Raw genomic sequence first — 16,262 nt, 5'->3', positions numbered from 1 at the left:
TGTCTCGGTTGCCGTAATCTTGGATACATGCTGGCGTTTGTATCCGATGACTCTGAGAGGTTTCCGAATGTTTCTGTAGTGAACGTTTGAAAGCTGCGAACACGAAGGCTGCGAAGTAACGAACTAAAAATTGCTGTTTGTCACCCCTATTTAAGGAAAAACTTCCTTGTGACATCATCACTCCTAAGCCAATCAGGTTGTCACATGACATTCTGGAATGTGGAATGGGGATATATATATTTTTTTAAACAGTTTTCAAATTTAACTTAATATTTAAGTGTTTCTTACTTGACCTGCTTAGTCGATTAAAAAGTTAATTGCCACGAACACCCCTAATGTTATATAACAGACCACAGAAAAAAGACAGCTTTTTTCTGCGTGACAGAGCTATAATAAATGTTTTGTTTTTTTAATGATCCTACTTTTTATAAAAGGGAACATTATTTAAAGAATATGTATTTAATTAAAAAACTCTGTATTCATCTAAAGGGTATAACAAGAAGGGTGAGCTTCCTGCTCCAAAATGAAATGACCAAAATAAATGTATTTCTCTGCAATTACAAACTCTGTGTAAACAGTCTTGGTGTCAAAATAAAGCTAACGCTGGTGAGATGTCATCAGAGCTGTAAATATTACTGCAGATGTTACTATGTCAAAGTTACTGTGACTCAAACATAGAAAAATGTCTTTTTCATTTCCCTCACCTAATTTTTCAAAGTATTTTATAGCATATAACACCTTTGAAAATATGCTTTGGTTCCCATTTAACTCCAGAACATCATAAATCAAAATATGGATATTACCTGTCCACAGATTCATGGTGACGTAACTGCTCTTTTAACTGTTTGGTGTCTTTGCTTTGTTTGGTGTTTGTAGAAATGGTTTACATGAGCTTTTAGCTGAGACTCAGAGGTTTCTGTGGACACTACTCATGTCAGCACTTATATTTCTGACCTCGTGTTATAATCGATTAAACGCGATCTCCTCCCTTTTGCCCCCATTGTTGATGGTGTGGGTACAAATGATCAGGCATGACATTCTCATAATAAATCAGATAAGATACTGCAAATAGTTAATCCTGCATTTGTGTGATTGAAAAGTGTGTGCAATGACACTGTTTTAAAGATTTAGCCTAAATCATTTTGGCGTGAATGAGCCTAAACATGATGACCGGACTAGTGACACCATATCACCTGTGACACACACACACGCACGTATGACTTTGCCAGTTTCAGCTGAAACAATTTCAGTGTTTCAAACCATGTTCCAGAGTTTTTAGGTCACCGTTCATGAGGTTTCAAGAAGAAAATGAAAGACAGATCTGAATGTTTGAAAGTGTTTTGGAAAAACTCTGTAAAGATTAGATGAACAATACTCAAAGGATAAATTCAACTGTTTTATTTTGTTAGATAAGTTGAAAAAAAAGTTAAACAAGCAAGTAAATAACGAAACAAGGTTAAATGAGGTAAGAACAAAAAGTTAACAAGCAAATAAAGAAACAAGGTTAAATGAAGTAAGAGCAAAAAGTTAACAAGTAAATAAAGAAACAAGGTTAAATGAGGTAAGAACAAAAAGTTAACAAGCAAATAAAGAAACAAGGTTAAATGAAGTAAGAGCAAAAAGTTAACAAGTAAATAAAGAAACAAGGCAGAGGAGAGAAACCCCAACAATCCCCTCTGAGCAAGCACTAGGCGACAGTGGGGAGGAAAAACTGCCTTTAAACGGGCAGAAACCTCCGGCAGAACCAGGCTCAGGAGGGGGCAGTCAACTGCCGGGACTGGTTGGGGGGGTGAACAGAGGTGGAGCAAGACGAGGCTACATCAGTTGAAGAAGCAGTATTGTCCCTCTTCCGGAAAAAGCTGAAGAATCTTTTCTTCTTTTTCATGGACTTTTCCACGAGCCCCTTTTTCTCCAGGATGAGGGTTCTCAACTCATGGATGGTTTCGGTGTTTTGCTCCTCAAGTTTCTTGCATGTTTGTTCCACCTGTTCTAATGTTGCTCGTGTTTCTTCAAGCTGTTCTTTGAGCTCTTTGGATGTTGCCTCCTGTGTCAGCTTTGCCTTCTGCAGGTCTGCATTTCTCACTTGATCTTCTTTGTGCAGGCCTTCTAGCTGCTCATTTCTTTTCTGGGTGTCACGGAGCGTACACTGCAGGTCTTCATGCATTTTGTCTTGCTTTTGCTTTTGCGCCTGCATTTCTGTGTTTTCCCGCTTCAAGTTGTTGAATTCCAACAATATCCCCTTAATGAGCTCTGAGTTGTTTTTGGCCATTTGATCGATCCTTTTCTGCATCTGTGAGCATCGTTTTTCCAGAGTTTCCTTTTCTCCCTGCAGCTCACTTGTTTTGACCTTCAGTTCATTACAGAATCCTTGCAACTTTTGATTTTTACTCTCAAAGTCCTTGATAGTGCACTTTTCTTCTGACAGTCTTTCTTGCTGTTGCGCCTTCTCTTGAAGAAGGTCTTTATTTTTTTCTTCAGCTTCATCAAGCTTTCTTTGGAGCAGGTGATTCTGTTGGTCCATGTATTGGAGATCCCACTCTAGCTTATCAATCGTGGCTTTCCTGCCTTGAAGCTGCTCGGACATTTCTTTCACTTCAGCGCTCTTTTGCTTGTTTTCTTTGATGAGGAATACAATCTGCTCTCTGGCTTGAGCAAACTTGATCCCCCAGCCCTCATTAATAATGTTGATGTCGGGCTGGCGCTGTAGTGTTTCTTCCAGGTGTTTGTTTTGTGCTTCCATTTGTAAGCACTTCTTCTCCAGGTGAACTTTTTCTTTTTCAAGTTGTTGAATTTTGTTCTGGAGATGGTTGTTTTCACTCCTACTCTCCTGTAATGCCCTTTGGGTGGATAAGAGGCCATTTGGAGAAGTTGGCCGGCCACGCAAGGAAGGAGAGGCGGCGTAATCGTTTTGTCTCGGTTGCCGTAATCTTGGATACATGCTGGCGTTTGTATCCGATGACTCTGAGAGGTTTCCAAATGTTTCTGTAGTGAACGTTTGAAAGCTGCGAACACGAAGGCTGCGAAGTAACGAACTAAAAATTGCTGTTTGTCACCCCTATTTAAGGAAAAACTTCCTTGTGACATCATCACTCCTAAGCCAATCAGGTTGTCACATGACATTCTGGAATGTGGAATGGGGATATATATATATTTTTAAACAGTTTTCAAATGTAACTTAATATTTAAGTGTTTCTTACTTGACCTGCTTAGTCGATTAAAAAGTTAATTGCCACGAACACCCCTAATGTTATATAACAGACCACAGAAAAAAGACAGCTTTTTTCTGCGTGACAGAGCTATAATAAATGTTTTGTTTTTTTAATGATCCTACTTTTTATAAAAGGGAACATTATTTAAAGAATATGTATTTAATTAAAAAACTCTGTATTCATCTAAAGGGTATAACAAGAAGGGTGAGCTTCCTGCTCCAAATTGAAATGACCAAAATAAATGTATTTCTCTGCAATTACAAACTCTGTGTAAACAGTCTTGGTGTCAAAATAAAGCTAACGCTGGTGAGATGTCATCAGAGCTGTAAATATTACTGCAGATGTTACTATGTCAAAGTTACTGTGACTCAAACATAGAAAAATGTCTTTTTCATTTCCCTCACCTAATTTTTCAAAGTATTTTATAGCATATAACACCTTTGAAAATATGCTTTGGTTCCCATTTAACTCCAGAACATCATAAATCAAAATATGGATATTACCTGTCCACAGATTCATGGTGACGTAACTGCTCTTTTAACTGTTTGGTGTCTTTGCTTTGTTTGGTGTTTGTAGAAATGGTTTACATGAGCTTTTAGCTGAGACTCAGAGGTTTCTGTGGACACTACTCATGTCAGCACTTATATTTCTGACCTCGTGTTATAATCGATTAAACGCGATCTCCTCCCTTTTGCCCCCATTTTTGATGGTGTGGGTACAAATGATCAGGCATGACATTCTCATAATAAATCAGATAAGATACTGCAAATAGTTAATCCTGCATTTGTGTGATTGAAAAGTGTGTGCAATGACACTGTTTTAAAGATTTAGCCTAAATCATTTTGGCGTGAATGAGCCTAAACATGATGACCGGACTAGTGACACCATATCACCTGTGACACACACACACGCACGTATGACTTTGCCAGTTTCAGCTGAAACAATTTCAGTGTTTCAAACCATGTTCCAGAGTTTTTAGGTCACCGTTCATGAGGTTTCAAGAAGAAAATGAAAGACAGATCTGAATGTTTGAAAGTGTTTTGGAAAAACTCTGTAAAGATTAGATGAACAATACTCAAAGGATAAATTCAACTGTTTTATTTTGTTAGATAAGTTGAAAAAAAAGTTAAACAAGCAAGTAAATAACGAAACAAGGTTAAATGAGGTAAGAACAAAAAGTTAACAAGCAAATAAAGAAACAAGGTTAAATGAAGTAAGAGCAAAAAGTTAACAAGTAAATAAAGAAACAAGGTTAAATGAAGTAAGAGCAAAAAGTTAACAAGTAAATAAAGAAACAAGGCAGAGGAGAGAAACCCCAACAATCCCCTCTGAGCAAGCACTAGGCGACAGTGGGGAGGAAAAACTGCCTTTAAACGGGCAGAAACCTCCGGCAGAACCAGGCTCAGGAGGGGGCAGTCAACTGCCGGGACTGGTTGGGGGGGTGAACAGAGGTGGAGCAAGACGAGGCTACATCAGTTGAAGAAGCAGTATTGTCCCTCTTCCGGAAAAAGCTGAAGAATCTTTTCTTCTTTTTCATGGACTTTTCCACGAGCCCCTTTTTCTCCAGGATGAGGGTTCTCAACTCATGGATGGTTTCGGTGTTTTGCTCCTCAAGTTTCTTGCATGTTTGTTCCACCTGTTCTAATGTTGCTCGTGTTTCTTCAAGCTGTTCTTTGAGCTCTTTGGATGTTGCCTCCTGTGTCAGCTTTGCCTTCTGCAGGTCTGCATTTCTCACTTGATCTTCTTTGTGCAGGCCTTCTAGCTGCTCATTTCTTTTCTGGGTGTCGCGGAGCGTACACTGCAGGTCTTCATGCATTTTGTCTTGCTTTTGCTTTTGCGCCTGCATTTCTGTGTTTTCCCGCTTCAAGTTGTTGAATTCCAACAATATCCCCTTAATGAGCTCTGAGTTGTTTTTGGCCATTTGATCGATCCTTTTCTGCATCTGTGAGCATCGTTTTTCCAGAGTTTCCTTTTCTCCCTGCAGCTCACTTGTTTTGACCTTCAGTTCATTACAGAATCCTTGCAACTTTTGATTTTTACTCTCAAAGTCCTTGATAGTGCACTTTTCTTCTGACAGTCTTTCTTGCTGTTGCTCCTTCTCTTGAAGAAGGTCTTTATTTTTTTCTTCAGCTTCATCAAGCTTTCTTTGGAGCAGGTGATTCTGTTGGTCCATGTATTGGAGATCCCACTCTAGCTTATCAATCGTGGCTTTCCTGCCTTGAAGCTGCTCGGACATTTCTTTCACTTCAGCGCTCTTTTGCTTGTTTTCTTTGATGAGGAATACAATCTGCTCTCTGGCTTGAGCAAACTTGATCCCCCAGCCCTCATTAATAATGTTGATGTCGGGCTGGCGCTGTAGTGTTTCTTCCAGGTGTTTGTTTTGTGCTTCCATTTGTAAGCACTTCTTCTCCAGGTGAACTTTTTCTTTTTCAAGTTGTTGAATTTTGTTCTGGAGATGGTTGTTTTCACTCCTACTCTCCTGTAATGCCCTTTGGGTGGATAAGAGGCCATTTGGAGAAGTTGGCCGGCCACGCAAGGAAGGAGAGGCGGCGTAATCGTTTTGTCTCGGTTGCCGTAATCTTGGATACATGCTGGCGTTTGTATCCGATGACTCTGAGAGGTTTCCGAATGTTTCTGTAGTGAACGTTTGAAAGCTGCGAACACGAAGGCTGCGAAGTAACGAACTAAAAATTGCTGTTTGTCACCCCTATTTAAGGAAAAACTTCCTTGTGACATCATCACTCCTAAGCCAATCAGGTTGTCACATGACATTCTGGAATGTGGAATGGGGATATATATATATTTTTAAACAGTTTTCAAATTTAACTTAATATTTAAGTGTTTCTTACTTGACCTGCTTAGTCGATTAAAAAGTTAATTGCCACGAACACCCCTAATGTTATATAACAGACCACAGAAAAAAGACAGCTTTTTTCTGCGTGACAGAGCTATAATAAATGTTTTGTTTTTTTAATGATCCTACTTTTTATAAAAGGGAACATTATTTAAAGAATATGTATTTAATTAAAAAACTCTGTATTCATCTAAAGGGTATAACAAGAAGGGTGAGCTTCCTACTCCAAAATGAAATGACCAAAATAAATGTATTTCTCTGCAATTACAAACTCTGTGTAAACAGTCTTGGTGTCAAAATAAAGCTAACGCTGGTGAGATGTCATCAGAGCTGTAAATATTACTGCAGATGTTACTATGTCAAAGTTACTGTGACTCAAACATAGAAAAATGTCTTTTTCATTTCCCTCACCTAATTTTTCAAAGTATTTTATAGCATATAACACCTTTGAAAATATGCTTTGGTTCCCATTTAACTCCAGAACATCATAAATCAAAATATGGATATTACCTGTCCACAGATTCATGGTGACGTAACTGCTCTTTTAACTGTTTGGTGTCTTTGCTTTGTTTGGTGTTTGTAGAAATGGTTTACATGAGCTTTTAGCTGAGACTCAGAGGTTTCTGTGGACACTACTCATGTCAGCACTTATATTTCTGACCTCGTGTTATAATCGATTAAACGCGATCTCCTCCCTTTTGCCCCCATTTTTGATGGTGTGGGTACAAATGATCAGGCATGACATTCTCATAATAAATCAGATAAGATACTGCAAATAGTTAATCCTGCATTTGTGTGATTGAAAAGTGTGTGCAATGACACTGTTTTAAAGATTTAGCCTAAATCATTTTGGCGTGAATGAGCCTAAACATGATGACCGGACTAGTGACACCATATCACCTGTGACACACACACACGCACGTATGACTTTGCCAGTTTCAGCTGAAACAATTTCAGTGTTTCAAACCATGTTCCAGAGTTTTTAGGTCACCGTTCATGAGGTTTCAAGAAGAAAATGAAAGACAGATCTGAATGTTTGAAAGTGTTTTGGAAAAACTCTGTAAAGATTAGATGAACAATACTCAAAGGATAAATTCAACTGTTTTATTTTGTTAGATGAGTTGAAAAAAAAGTTAAACAAGCAAGTAAATAACGAAACAAGGTTAAATGAGGTAAGAACAAAAAGTTAACAAGCAAATAAAGAAACAAGGTTAAATGAAGTAAGAGCAAAAAGTTAACAAGTAAATAAAGAAACAAGGTTAAATGAGGTAAGAACAAAAAGTTAACAAGCAAATAAAGAAACAAGGTTAAATGAAGTAAGAGCAAAAAGTTAACAAGTAAATAACGAAACAAGGTTAAATGAGGTAAGAACAAAAAGTTAACAAGCAAATAAAGAAACAAGGTTAAATGAGGTAAGAACAAAAAGTTAACAAGCAAATAAAGAAACAAGGTTAAATGAAGTAAGAGCAAAAAGTTAACAAGTAAATAAAGAAACAAGGCAGAGGAGAGAAACCCCAACAATCCCCTCTGAGCAAGCACTAGGCGACAGTGGGGAGGAAAAACTGCCTTTAAACGGGCAGAAACCTCCGGCAGAACCAGGCTCAGGAGGGGGCAGTCAACTGCCGGGACTGGTTGGGGGGGTGAACAGAGGTGGAGCAAGACGAGGCTACATCAGTTGAAGAAGCAGTATTGTCCCTCTTCCGGAAAAAGCTGAAGAATCTTTTCTTCTTTTTCATGGACTTTTCCACGAGCCCCTTTTTCTCCAGGATGAGGGTTCTCAACTCATGGATGGTTTCGGTGTTTTGCTCCTCAAGTTTCTTGCATGTTTGTTCCACCTGTTCTAATGTTGCTCGTGTTTCTTCAAGCTGTTCTTTGAGCTCTTTGGATGTTGCCTCCTGTGTCAGCTTTGCCTTCTGCAGGTCTGCATTTCTCACTTGATCTTCTTTGTGCAGGCCTTCTAGCTGCTCATTTCTTTTCTGGGTGTCGCGGAGCGTACACTGCAGGTCTTCATGCATTTTGTCTTGCTTTTGCTTTTGCGCCTGCATTTCTGTGTTTTCCCGCTTCAAGTTGTTGAATTCCAACAATATCCCCTTAATGAGCTCTGAGTTGTTTTTGGCCATTTGATCGATCCTTTTCTGCATCTGTGAGCATCGTTTTTCCAGAGTTTCCTTTTCTCCCTGCAGCTCACTTGTTTTGACCTTCAGTTCATTACAGAATCCTTGCAACTTTTGATTTTTACTCTCAAAGTCCTTGATAGTGCACTTTTCTTCTGACAGTCTTTCTTGCTGTTGCGCCTTCTCTTGAAGAAGGTCTTTATTTTTTTCTTCAGCTTCATCAAGCTTTCTTTGGAGCAGGTGATTCTGTTGGTCCATGTATTGGAGATCCCACTCTAGCTTATCAATCGTGGCTTTCCTGCCTTGAAGCTGCTCGGACATTTCTTTCACTTCAGCGCTCTTTTGCTTGTTTTCTTTGATGAGGAATACAATCTGCTCTCTGGCTTGAGCAAACTTGATCCCCCAGCCCTCATTAATAATGTTGATGTCGGGCTGGCGCTGTAGTGTTTCTTCCAGGTGTTTGTTTTGTGCTTCCATTTGTAAGCACTTCTTCTCCAGGTGAACTTTTTCTTTTTCAAGTTGTTGAATTTTGTTCTGGAGATGGTTGTTTTCACTCCTACTCTCCTGTAATGCCCTTTGGGTGGATAAGAGGCCATTTGGAGAAGTTGGCCGGCCACGCAAGGAAGGAGAGGCGGCGTAATCGTTTTGTCTCGGTTGCCGTAATCTTGGATACATGCTGGCGTTTGTATCCGATGACTCTGAGAGGTTTCCGAATGTTTCTGTAGTGAACGTTTGAAAGCTGCGAACACGAAGGCTGCGAAGTAACGAACTAAAAATTGCTGTTTGTCACCCCTATTTAAGGAAAAACTTCCTTGTGACATCATCACTCCTAAGCCAATCAGGTTGTCACATGACATTCTGGAATGTGGAATGGGGATATATATATATTTTTAAACAGTTTTCAAATGTAACTTAATATTTAAGTGTTTCTTACTTGACCTGCTTAGTCGATTAAAAAGTTAATTGCCACGAACACCCCTAATGTTATATAACAGACCACAGAAAAAAGACAGCTTTTTTCTGCGTGACAGAGCTATAATAAATGTTTTGTTTTTTTAATGATCCTACTTTTTATAAAAGGGAACATTATTTAAAGAATATGTATTTAATTAAAAAACTCTGTATTCATCTAAAGGGTATAACAAGAAGGGTGAGCTTCCTGCTCCAAAATGAAATGACCAAAATAAATGTATTTCTCTGCAATTACAAACTCTGTGTAAACAGTCTTGGTGTCAAAATAAAGCTAACGCTGGTGAGATGTCATCAGAGCTGTAAATATTACTGCAGATGTTACTATGTCAAAGTTACTGTGACTCAAACATAGAAAAATGTCTTTTTCATTTCCCTCACCTAATTTTTCAAAGTATTTTATAGCATATAACACCTTTGAAAATATGCTTTGGTTCCCATTTAACTCCAGAACATCATAAATCAAAATATGGATATTACCTGTCCACAGATTCATGGTGACGTAACTGCTCTTTTAACTGTTTGGTGTCTTTGCTTTGTTTGGTGTTTGTAGAAATGGTTTACATGAGCTTTTAGCTGAGACTCAGAGGTTTCTGTGGACACTACTCATGTCAGCACTTATATTTCTGACCTCGTGTTATAATCGATTAAACGCGATCTCCTCCCTTTTGCCCCCATTTTTGATGGTGTGGGTACAAATGATCAGGCATGACATTCTCATAATAAATCAGATAAGATACTGCAAATAGTTAATCCTGCATTTGTGTGATTGAAAAGTGTGTGCAATGACACTGTTTTAAAGATTTAGCCTAAATCATTTTGGCGTGAATGAGCCTAAACATGATGACCGGACTAGTGACACCATATCACCTGTGACACACACACACGCACGTATGACTTTGCCAGTTTCAGCTGAAACAATTTCAGTGTTTCAAACCATGTTCCAGAGTTTTTAGGTCACCGTTCATGAGGTTTCAAGAAGAAAATGAAAGACAGATCTGAATGTTTGAAAGTGTTTTGGAAAAACTCTGTAAAGATTAGATGAACAATACTCAAAGGATAAATTCAACTGTTTTATTTTGTTAGATGAGTTGAAAAAAAAGTTAAACAAGCAAGTAAATAACGAAACAAGGTTAAATGAAGTAAGAGCAAAAAGTTAACAAGCAAATAAAGAAACAAGGTTAAATGAAGTAAGAGCAAAAAGTTAACAAGTAAATAAAGAAACAAGGCAGAGGAGAGAAACCCCAACAATCCCCTCTGAGCAAGCACTAGGCGACAGTGGGGAGGAAAAACTGCCTTTAAACGGGCAGAAACCTCCGGCAGAACCAGGCTCAGGAGGGGGCAGTCAACTGCCGGGACTGGTTGGGGGGGTGAACAGAGGTGGAGCAAGACGAGGCTACATCAGTTGAAGAAGCAGTATTGTCCCTCTTCCGGAAAAAGCTGAAGAATCTTTTCTTCTTTTTCATGGACTTTTCCACGAGCCCCTTTTTCTCCAGGATGAGGGTTCTCAACTCATGGATGGTTTCGGTGTTTTGCTCCTCAAGTTTCTTGCATGTTTGTTCCACCTGTTCTAATGTTGCTCGTGTTTCTTCAAGCTGTTCTTTGAGCTCTTTGGATGTTGCCTCCTGTGTCAGCTTTGCCTTCTGCAGGTCTGCATTTCTCACTTGATCTTCTTTGTGCAGGCCTTCTAGCTGCTCATTTCTTTTCTGGGTGTCGCGGAGCGTACACTGCAGGTCTTCATGCATTTTGTCTTGCTTTTGCTTTTGCGCCTGCATTTCTGTGTTTTCCCGCTTCAAGTTGTTGAATTCCAACAATATCCCCTTAATGAGCTCTGAGTTGTTTTTGGCCATTTGATCGATCCTTTTCTGCATCTGTGAGCATCGTTTTTCCAGAGTTTCCTTTTCTCCCTGCAGCTCACTTGTTTTGACCTTCAGTTCATTACAGAATCCTTGCAACTTTTGATTTTTACTCTCAAAGTCCTTGATAGTGCACTTTTCTTCTGACAGTCTTTCTTGCTGTTGCGCCTTCTCTTGAAGAAGGTCTTTATTTTTTTCTTCAGCTTCATCAAGCTTTCTTTGGAGCAGGTGATTCTGTTGGTCCATGTATTGGAGATCCCACTCTAGCTTATCAATCGTGGCTTTCCTGCCTTGAAGCTGCTCGGACATTTCTTTCACTTCAGCGCTCTTTTGCTTGTTTTCTTTGATGAGGAATACAATCTGCTCTCTGGCTTGAGCAAACTTGATCCCCCAGCCCTCATTAATAATGTTGATGTCGGGCTGGCGCTGTAGTGTTTCTTCCAGGTGTTTGTTTTGTGCTTCCATTTGTAAGCACTTCTTCTCCAGGTGAACTTTTTCTTTTTCAAGTTGTTGAATTTTGTTCTGGAGATGGTTGTTTTCACTCCTACTCTCCTGTAATGCCCTTTGGGTGGATAAGAGGCCATTTGGAGAAGTTGGCCGGCCACGCAAGGAAGGAGAGGCGGCGTAATCGTTTTGTCTCGGTTGCCGTAATCTTGGATACATGCTGGCGTTTGTATCCGATGACTCTGAGAGGTTTCCGAATGTTTCTGTAGTGAACGTTTGAAAGCTGCGAACACGAAGGCTGCGAAGTAACGAACTAAAAATTGCTGTTTGTCACCCCTATTTAAGGAAAAACTTCCTTGTGACATCATCACTCCTAAGCCAATCAGGTTGTCACATGACATTCTGGAATGTGGAATGGGGATATATATATTTTTTTAAACAGTTTTCAAATTTAACTTAATATTTAAGTGTTTCTTACTTGACCTGCTTAGTCGATTAAAAAGTTAATTGCCACGAACACCCCTAATGTTATATAACAGACCACAGAAAAAAGACAGCTTTTTTCTGCGTGACAGAGCTATAATAAATGTTTTGTTTTTTTAATGATCCTACTTTTTATAAAAGGGAACATTATTTAAAGAATATGTATTTAATTAAAAAACTCTGTATTCATCTAAAGGGTATAACAAGAAGGGTGAGCTTCCTGCTCCAAAATGAAATGACCAAAATAAATGTATTTCTCTGCAATTACAAACTCTGTGTAAACAGTCTTGGTGTCAAAATAAAGCTAACGCTGGTGAGATGTCATCAGACAAGACTGCTTTCTTCCATTTGCGCAACATCTCTAAAATTAGAAATATCCTGTCTCAGAGTGACGCTGAAAAACTAGTTCATGCATTTATTACTTCCAGGCTGGACTACTGTAATTCATTATTATCAGGATGTCCAAAAAACTCACTGAAAAGCCTTCAGCTAATCCAAAATGCTGCAGCAAGAGTCCTGACAGGGACTAGAAAGAGAGAGCATATTTCTCCTGTTTTGGCTTCCCTTCATTGGCTTCCTGTTAAATCCAGAATTGAATTCAAAATCCTGCTCCTCACATACAAGGTCTTAAATAATCAGGCCCCATCTTATCTTAATGACCTTGTAGTACCATATCACCCTATTAGAGCGCTCCGCTCTCGCTCTGCAGGCCTACTTGTTGTTCCTAGAGTATTTAAAAGTAGAATGGGAGGGAGAGCCTTCAGTTTTCAGGCCCCTCTTCTGTGGAACCAGCTTCCAGTTTGGATTCGGGAGACAGACACTATCTCTACTTTTAAGATTAGGCTTAAAACTTTCCTTTTTTCTAAAGCATATAGTTAGGGCTGGACCAGGTGACCCTGAATCCTCCCTTTGTTATGCTGCAATAGATGTAGGCTGCCGGGGGATTCCCATGATGCATTGAGTTTTTCCTTTCCAGTCACCTTTCTCACTCACTATGTATTAATAGACCTCTCTGCATTGAATCATATCTGTTATTAACCTCTGTCTCTCTTCCACAGCATGTCTTTATCCTGTCTTCCTTCTCTCACCCCAACCGGTCGCAGCAGATGGCCGCCCCTCCCTGAGCCTGGTTCTGCCGGAGGTTTCTTCCTGTTAAAAGGGAGTTTTTCCTTCCCACTGTCGCCAAAGTGCTTGCTCATAGGGGGTCATATGATTGTTGGGTTTTTCTCTGTATCTATGAAGCGCCTTGAGGCGACTTTTGTTGTGATTTGGCGCTATATAAATAAAATTGAATTGAATTGAATTGAATTGAATTGAATTGAAATTGAATTGAATTGAATTGAATTGAATTGAATTGAATAGAGCTGTAAATATTACTGCAGATGTTACTATGTCAAAGTTACTGTGACTCAAACATAGAAAAATGTCTTTTTCATTTCCCTCACCTAATTTTTCAAAGTATTTTATAGCATATAACACCTTTGAAAATATGCTTTGGTTCCCATTTAACTCCAGAACATCATAAATCAAAATATGGATATTACCTGTCCACAGATTCATGGTGACGTAACTGCTCTTTTAACTGTTTGGTGTCTTTGCTTTGTTTGGTGTTTGTAGAAATGGTTTACATGAGCTTTTAGCTGAGACTCAGAGGTTTCTGTGGACACTACTCATGTCAGCACTTATATTTCTGACCTCGTGTTATAATCGATTAAACGCGATCTCCTCCCTTTTGCCCCCATTTTTGATGGTGTGGGTACAAATGATCAGGCATGACATTCTCATAATAAATCAGATAAGATACTGCAAATAGTTAATCCTGCATTTGTGTGATTGAAAAGTGTGTGCAATGACACTGTTTTAAAGATTTAGCCTAAATCATTTTGGCGTGAATGAGCCTAAACATGATGACCGGACTAGTGACACCATATCACCTGTGACACACACACACGCACGTATGACTTTGCCAGTTTCAGCTGAAACAATTTCAGTGTTTCAAACCATGTTCCAGAGTTTTTAGGTCACCGTTCATGAGGTTTCAAGAAGAAAATGAAAGACAGATCTGAATGTTTGAAAGTGTTTTGGAAAAACTCTGTAAAGATTAGATGAACAATACTCAAAGGATAAATTCAACTGTTTTATTTTGTTAGATAAGTTGAAAAAAAAGTTAAACAAGCAAGTAAATAACGAAACAAGGTTAAATGAGGTAAGAACAAAAAGTTAACAAGCAAATAAAGAAACAAGGTTAAATGAAGTAAGAGCAAAAAGTTAACAAGTAAATAAAGAAACAAGGTTAAATGAGGTAAGAACAAAAAGTTAACAAGTAAATAAAGAAACAAGGTTAAATGAGGTAAGAACAAAAAGTTAACAAGCAAATAAAGAAACAAGGTTAAATGAGGTAAGAGCAAAAAGTTAACAAGTAAATAAAGAAACAAGGCAGAGGAGAGAAACCCCAACAATCCCCTCTGAGCAAGCACTAGGCGACAGTGGGGAGGAAAAACTGCCTTTAAACGGGCAGAAACCTCCGGCAGAACCAGGCTCAGGAGGGGGCAGTCAACTGCCGGGACTGGTTGGGGGGGTGAACAGAGGTGGAGCAAGACGAGGCTACATCAGTTGAAGAAGCAGTATTGTCCCTCTTCCGGAAAAAGCTGAAGAATCTTTTCTTCTTTTTCATGGACTTTTCCACGAGCCCCTTTTTCTCCAGGATGAGGGTTCTCAACTCATGGATGGTTTCGGTGTTTTGCTCCTCAAGTTTCTTGCATGTTTGTTCCACCTGTTCTAATGTTGCTCGTGTTTCTTCAAGCTGTTCTTTGAGCTCTTTGGATGTTGCCTCCTGTGTCAGCTTTGCCTTCTGCAGGTCTGCATTTCTCACTTGATCTTCTTTGTGCAGGCCTTCTAGCTGCTCATTTCTTTTCTGGGTGTCGCGGAGCGTACACTGCAGGTCTTCATGCATTTTGTCTTGCTTTTGCTTTTGCGCCTGCATTTCTGTGTTTTCCCGCTTCAAGTTGTTGAATTCCAACAATATCCCCTTAATGAGCTCTGAGTTGTTTTTGGCCATTTGATCGATCCTTTTCTGCATCTGTGAGCATCGTTTTTCCAGAGTTTCCTTTTCTCCCTGCAGCTCACTTGTTTTGACCTTCAGTTCATTACAGAATCCTTGCAACTTTTGATTTTTACTCTCAAAGTCCTTGATAGTGCACTTTTCTTCTGACAGTCTTTCTTGCTGTTGCTCCTTCTCTTGAAGAAGGTCTTTAGTTTTTTTCTTCAGCTTCATCAAGCTTTCTTTGGAGCAGGTGATTCTGTTGGTCCATGTATTGGAGATCCCACTCTAGCTTATCAATTGTGGCTTTCCTGCCTTGAAGCTGCTCGGACATTTCTTTCACTTCAGCGCTCTTTTGCTTGTTTTCTTTGATGAGGAATACAATCTGCTCTCTGGCTTGAGCAAACTTGATCCCCCAGCCCTCATTAATAATGTTGATGTCGGGCTGGCGCTGTAGTGTTTCTTCCAGGTGTTTGTTTTGTGCTTCCATCTGTAAGCACTTCTTCTCCAGGTGAACTTTTTCTTTTTCAAGTTGTTGAATTTTGTTCTGGAGATGGTTGTTTTCACTCCTACTCTCCTGTAATGCCCTTTGGGTGGATAAGAGGCCATTTGGAGAAGTTGGCCGGCCACGCAAGGAAGGAGAGGTGGCGTAATCGTTTTGTCTCGGTTGCCGTAATCTTGGATACATGCTGGCGTTTGTATCCGATGACTCTGAGAGGTTTCCGAATGTTTCTGTAGTGAACGTTTGAAAGCTGCGAACACGAAGGCTGCGAAGTAACGAACTAAAAATTGCTGTTTGTCACCCCTATTTAAGGAAAAACTTCCTTGTGACATCATCACTCCTAAGCCAATCAGGTTGTCACATGACATTCTGGAATGTGGAATGGGGATATATATATATTTTTAAACAGTTTTCAAATGTAACTTAATATTTAAGTGTTTCTTACTTGACCTGCTTAGTCGATTAAAAAGTTAATTGCCACGAACACCCCTAATGTTATATAACAGACCACAGAAAAAAGACAGCTTTTTTCTGCGTGACAGAGCTATAATAAATGTTTTGTTTTTTTAATGATCCTACTTTTTATAAAAGGGAACATTATTTAAAGAATATGTATTTAATTAAAAAACTCTGTATTCATCTAAAGGGTATAACAAGAAGGGTGAGCTTCCTGCTCCAAAATGAAATGACCAAAATAAATGTATTTCTCTGCAATTACAAACTCTGTGTAAACAGTCTTGGTGTCAAAATAAAGCTAACGCTGGTGAGATGTCATCAGAGCTGTAAATATT

General features: G+C 39.2%; 2 protein-coding genes across 2 annotated transcripts in view; both read right to left on the bottom strand.

Moving 5' to 3' along the window:
• The window catches only part of LOC146716390 (ribonuclease inhibitor-like), a 115,950-nt gene that overhangs the window by 47,909 nt on the left and 51,779 nt on the right, over positions 1 to 16,262 (bottom strand). The gene's annotated exons all lie outside the window — the stretch shown is intronic.
• On the bottom strand, positions 10,333 to 15,203 carry LOC146716392 (uncharacterized). Its single transcript, XM_085452702.1, has 2 exons — positions 14,484 to 15,203; positions 10,333 to 11,773 (listed from the first exon to the last, which is right to left on the bottom strand). Exons 1-2 carry the CDS (start codon positions 15,201 to 15,203, stop codon positions 10,478 to 10,480), a joined length of 2,016 nt encoding a protein of 671 aa, XP_085308828.1. The 3' UTR covers positions 10,333 to 10,477.

This window comes from Copadichromis virginalis, linkage group LG3 (assembly GCF_057382275.1).
Source record: "Copadichromis virginalis isolate Kocher_CV1m ecotype Utaka linkage group LG3, C_Virginalis_male_GT1.1, whole genome shotgun sequence".
Taxonomy (NCBI): Eukaryota; Metazoa; Chordata; class Actinopteri; order Cichliformes; family Cichlidae; genus Copadichromis; species Copadichromis virginalis.
Note: the sequence above shows the minus strand (reverse complement) of the source record. Positions and strands in the feature narration are given on the sequence as shown.

Coding starts and splice junctions, on each gene's coding strand:
- LOC146716392 (XM_085452702.1), bottom strand. CDS start 15,203: ATGAAGCTGAAGAAAAAAACTAAAGACCTTCTTCAAGAGAAGGAGCAA. Junction 11,774..14,483: donor CCAACCAGTCCCGGCAGTTG/ACTGCCCCCTCC, acceptor TAGGGGTGACAA/ACAGCAATTTTTAGTTCGTT.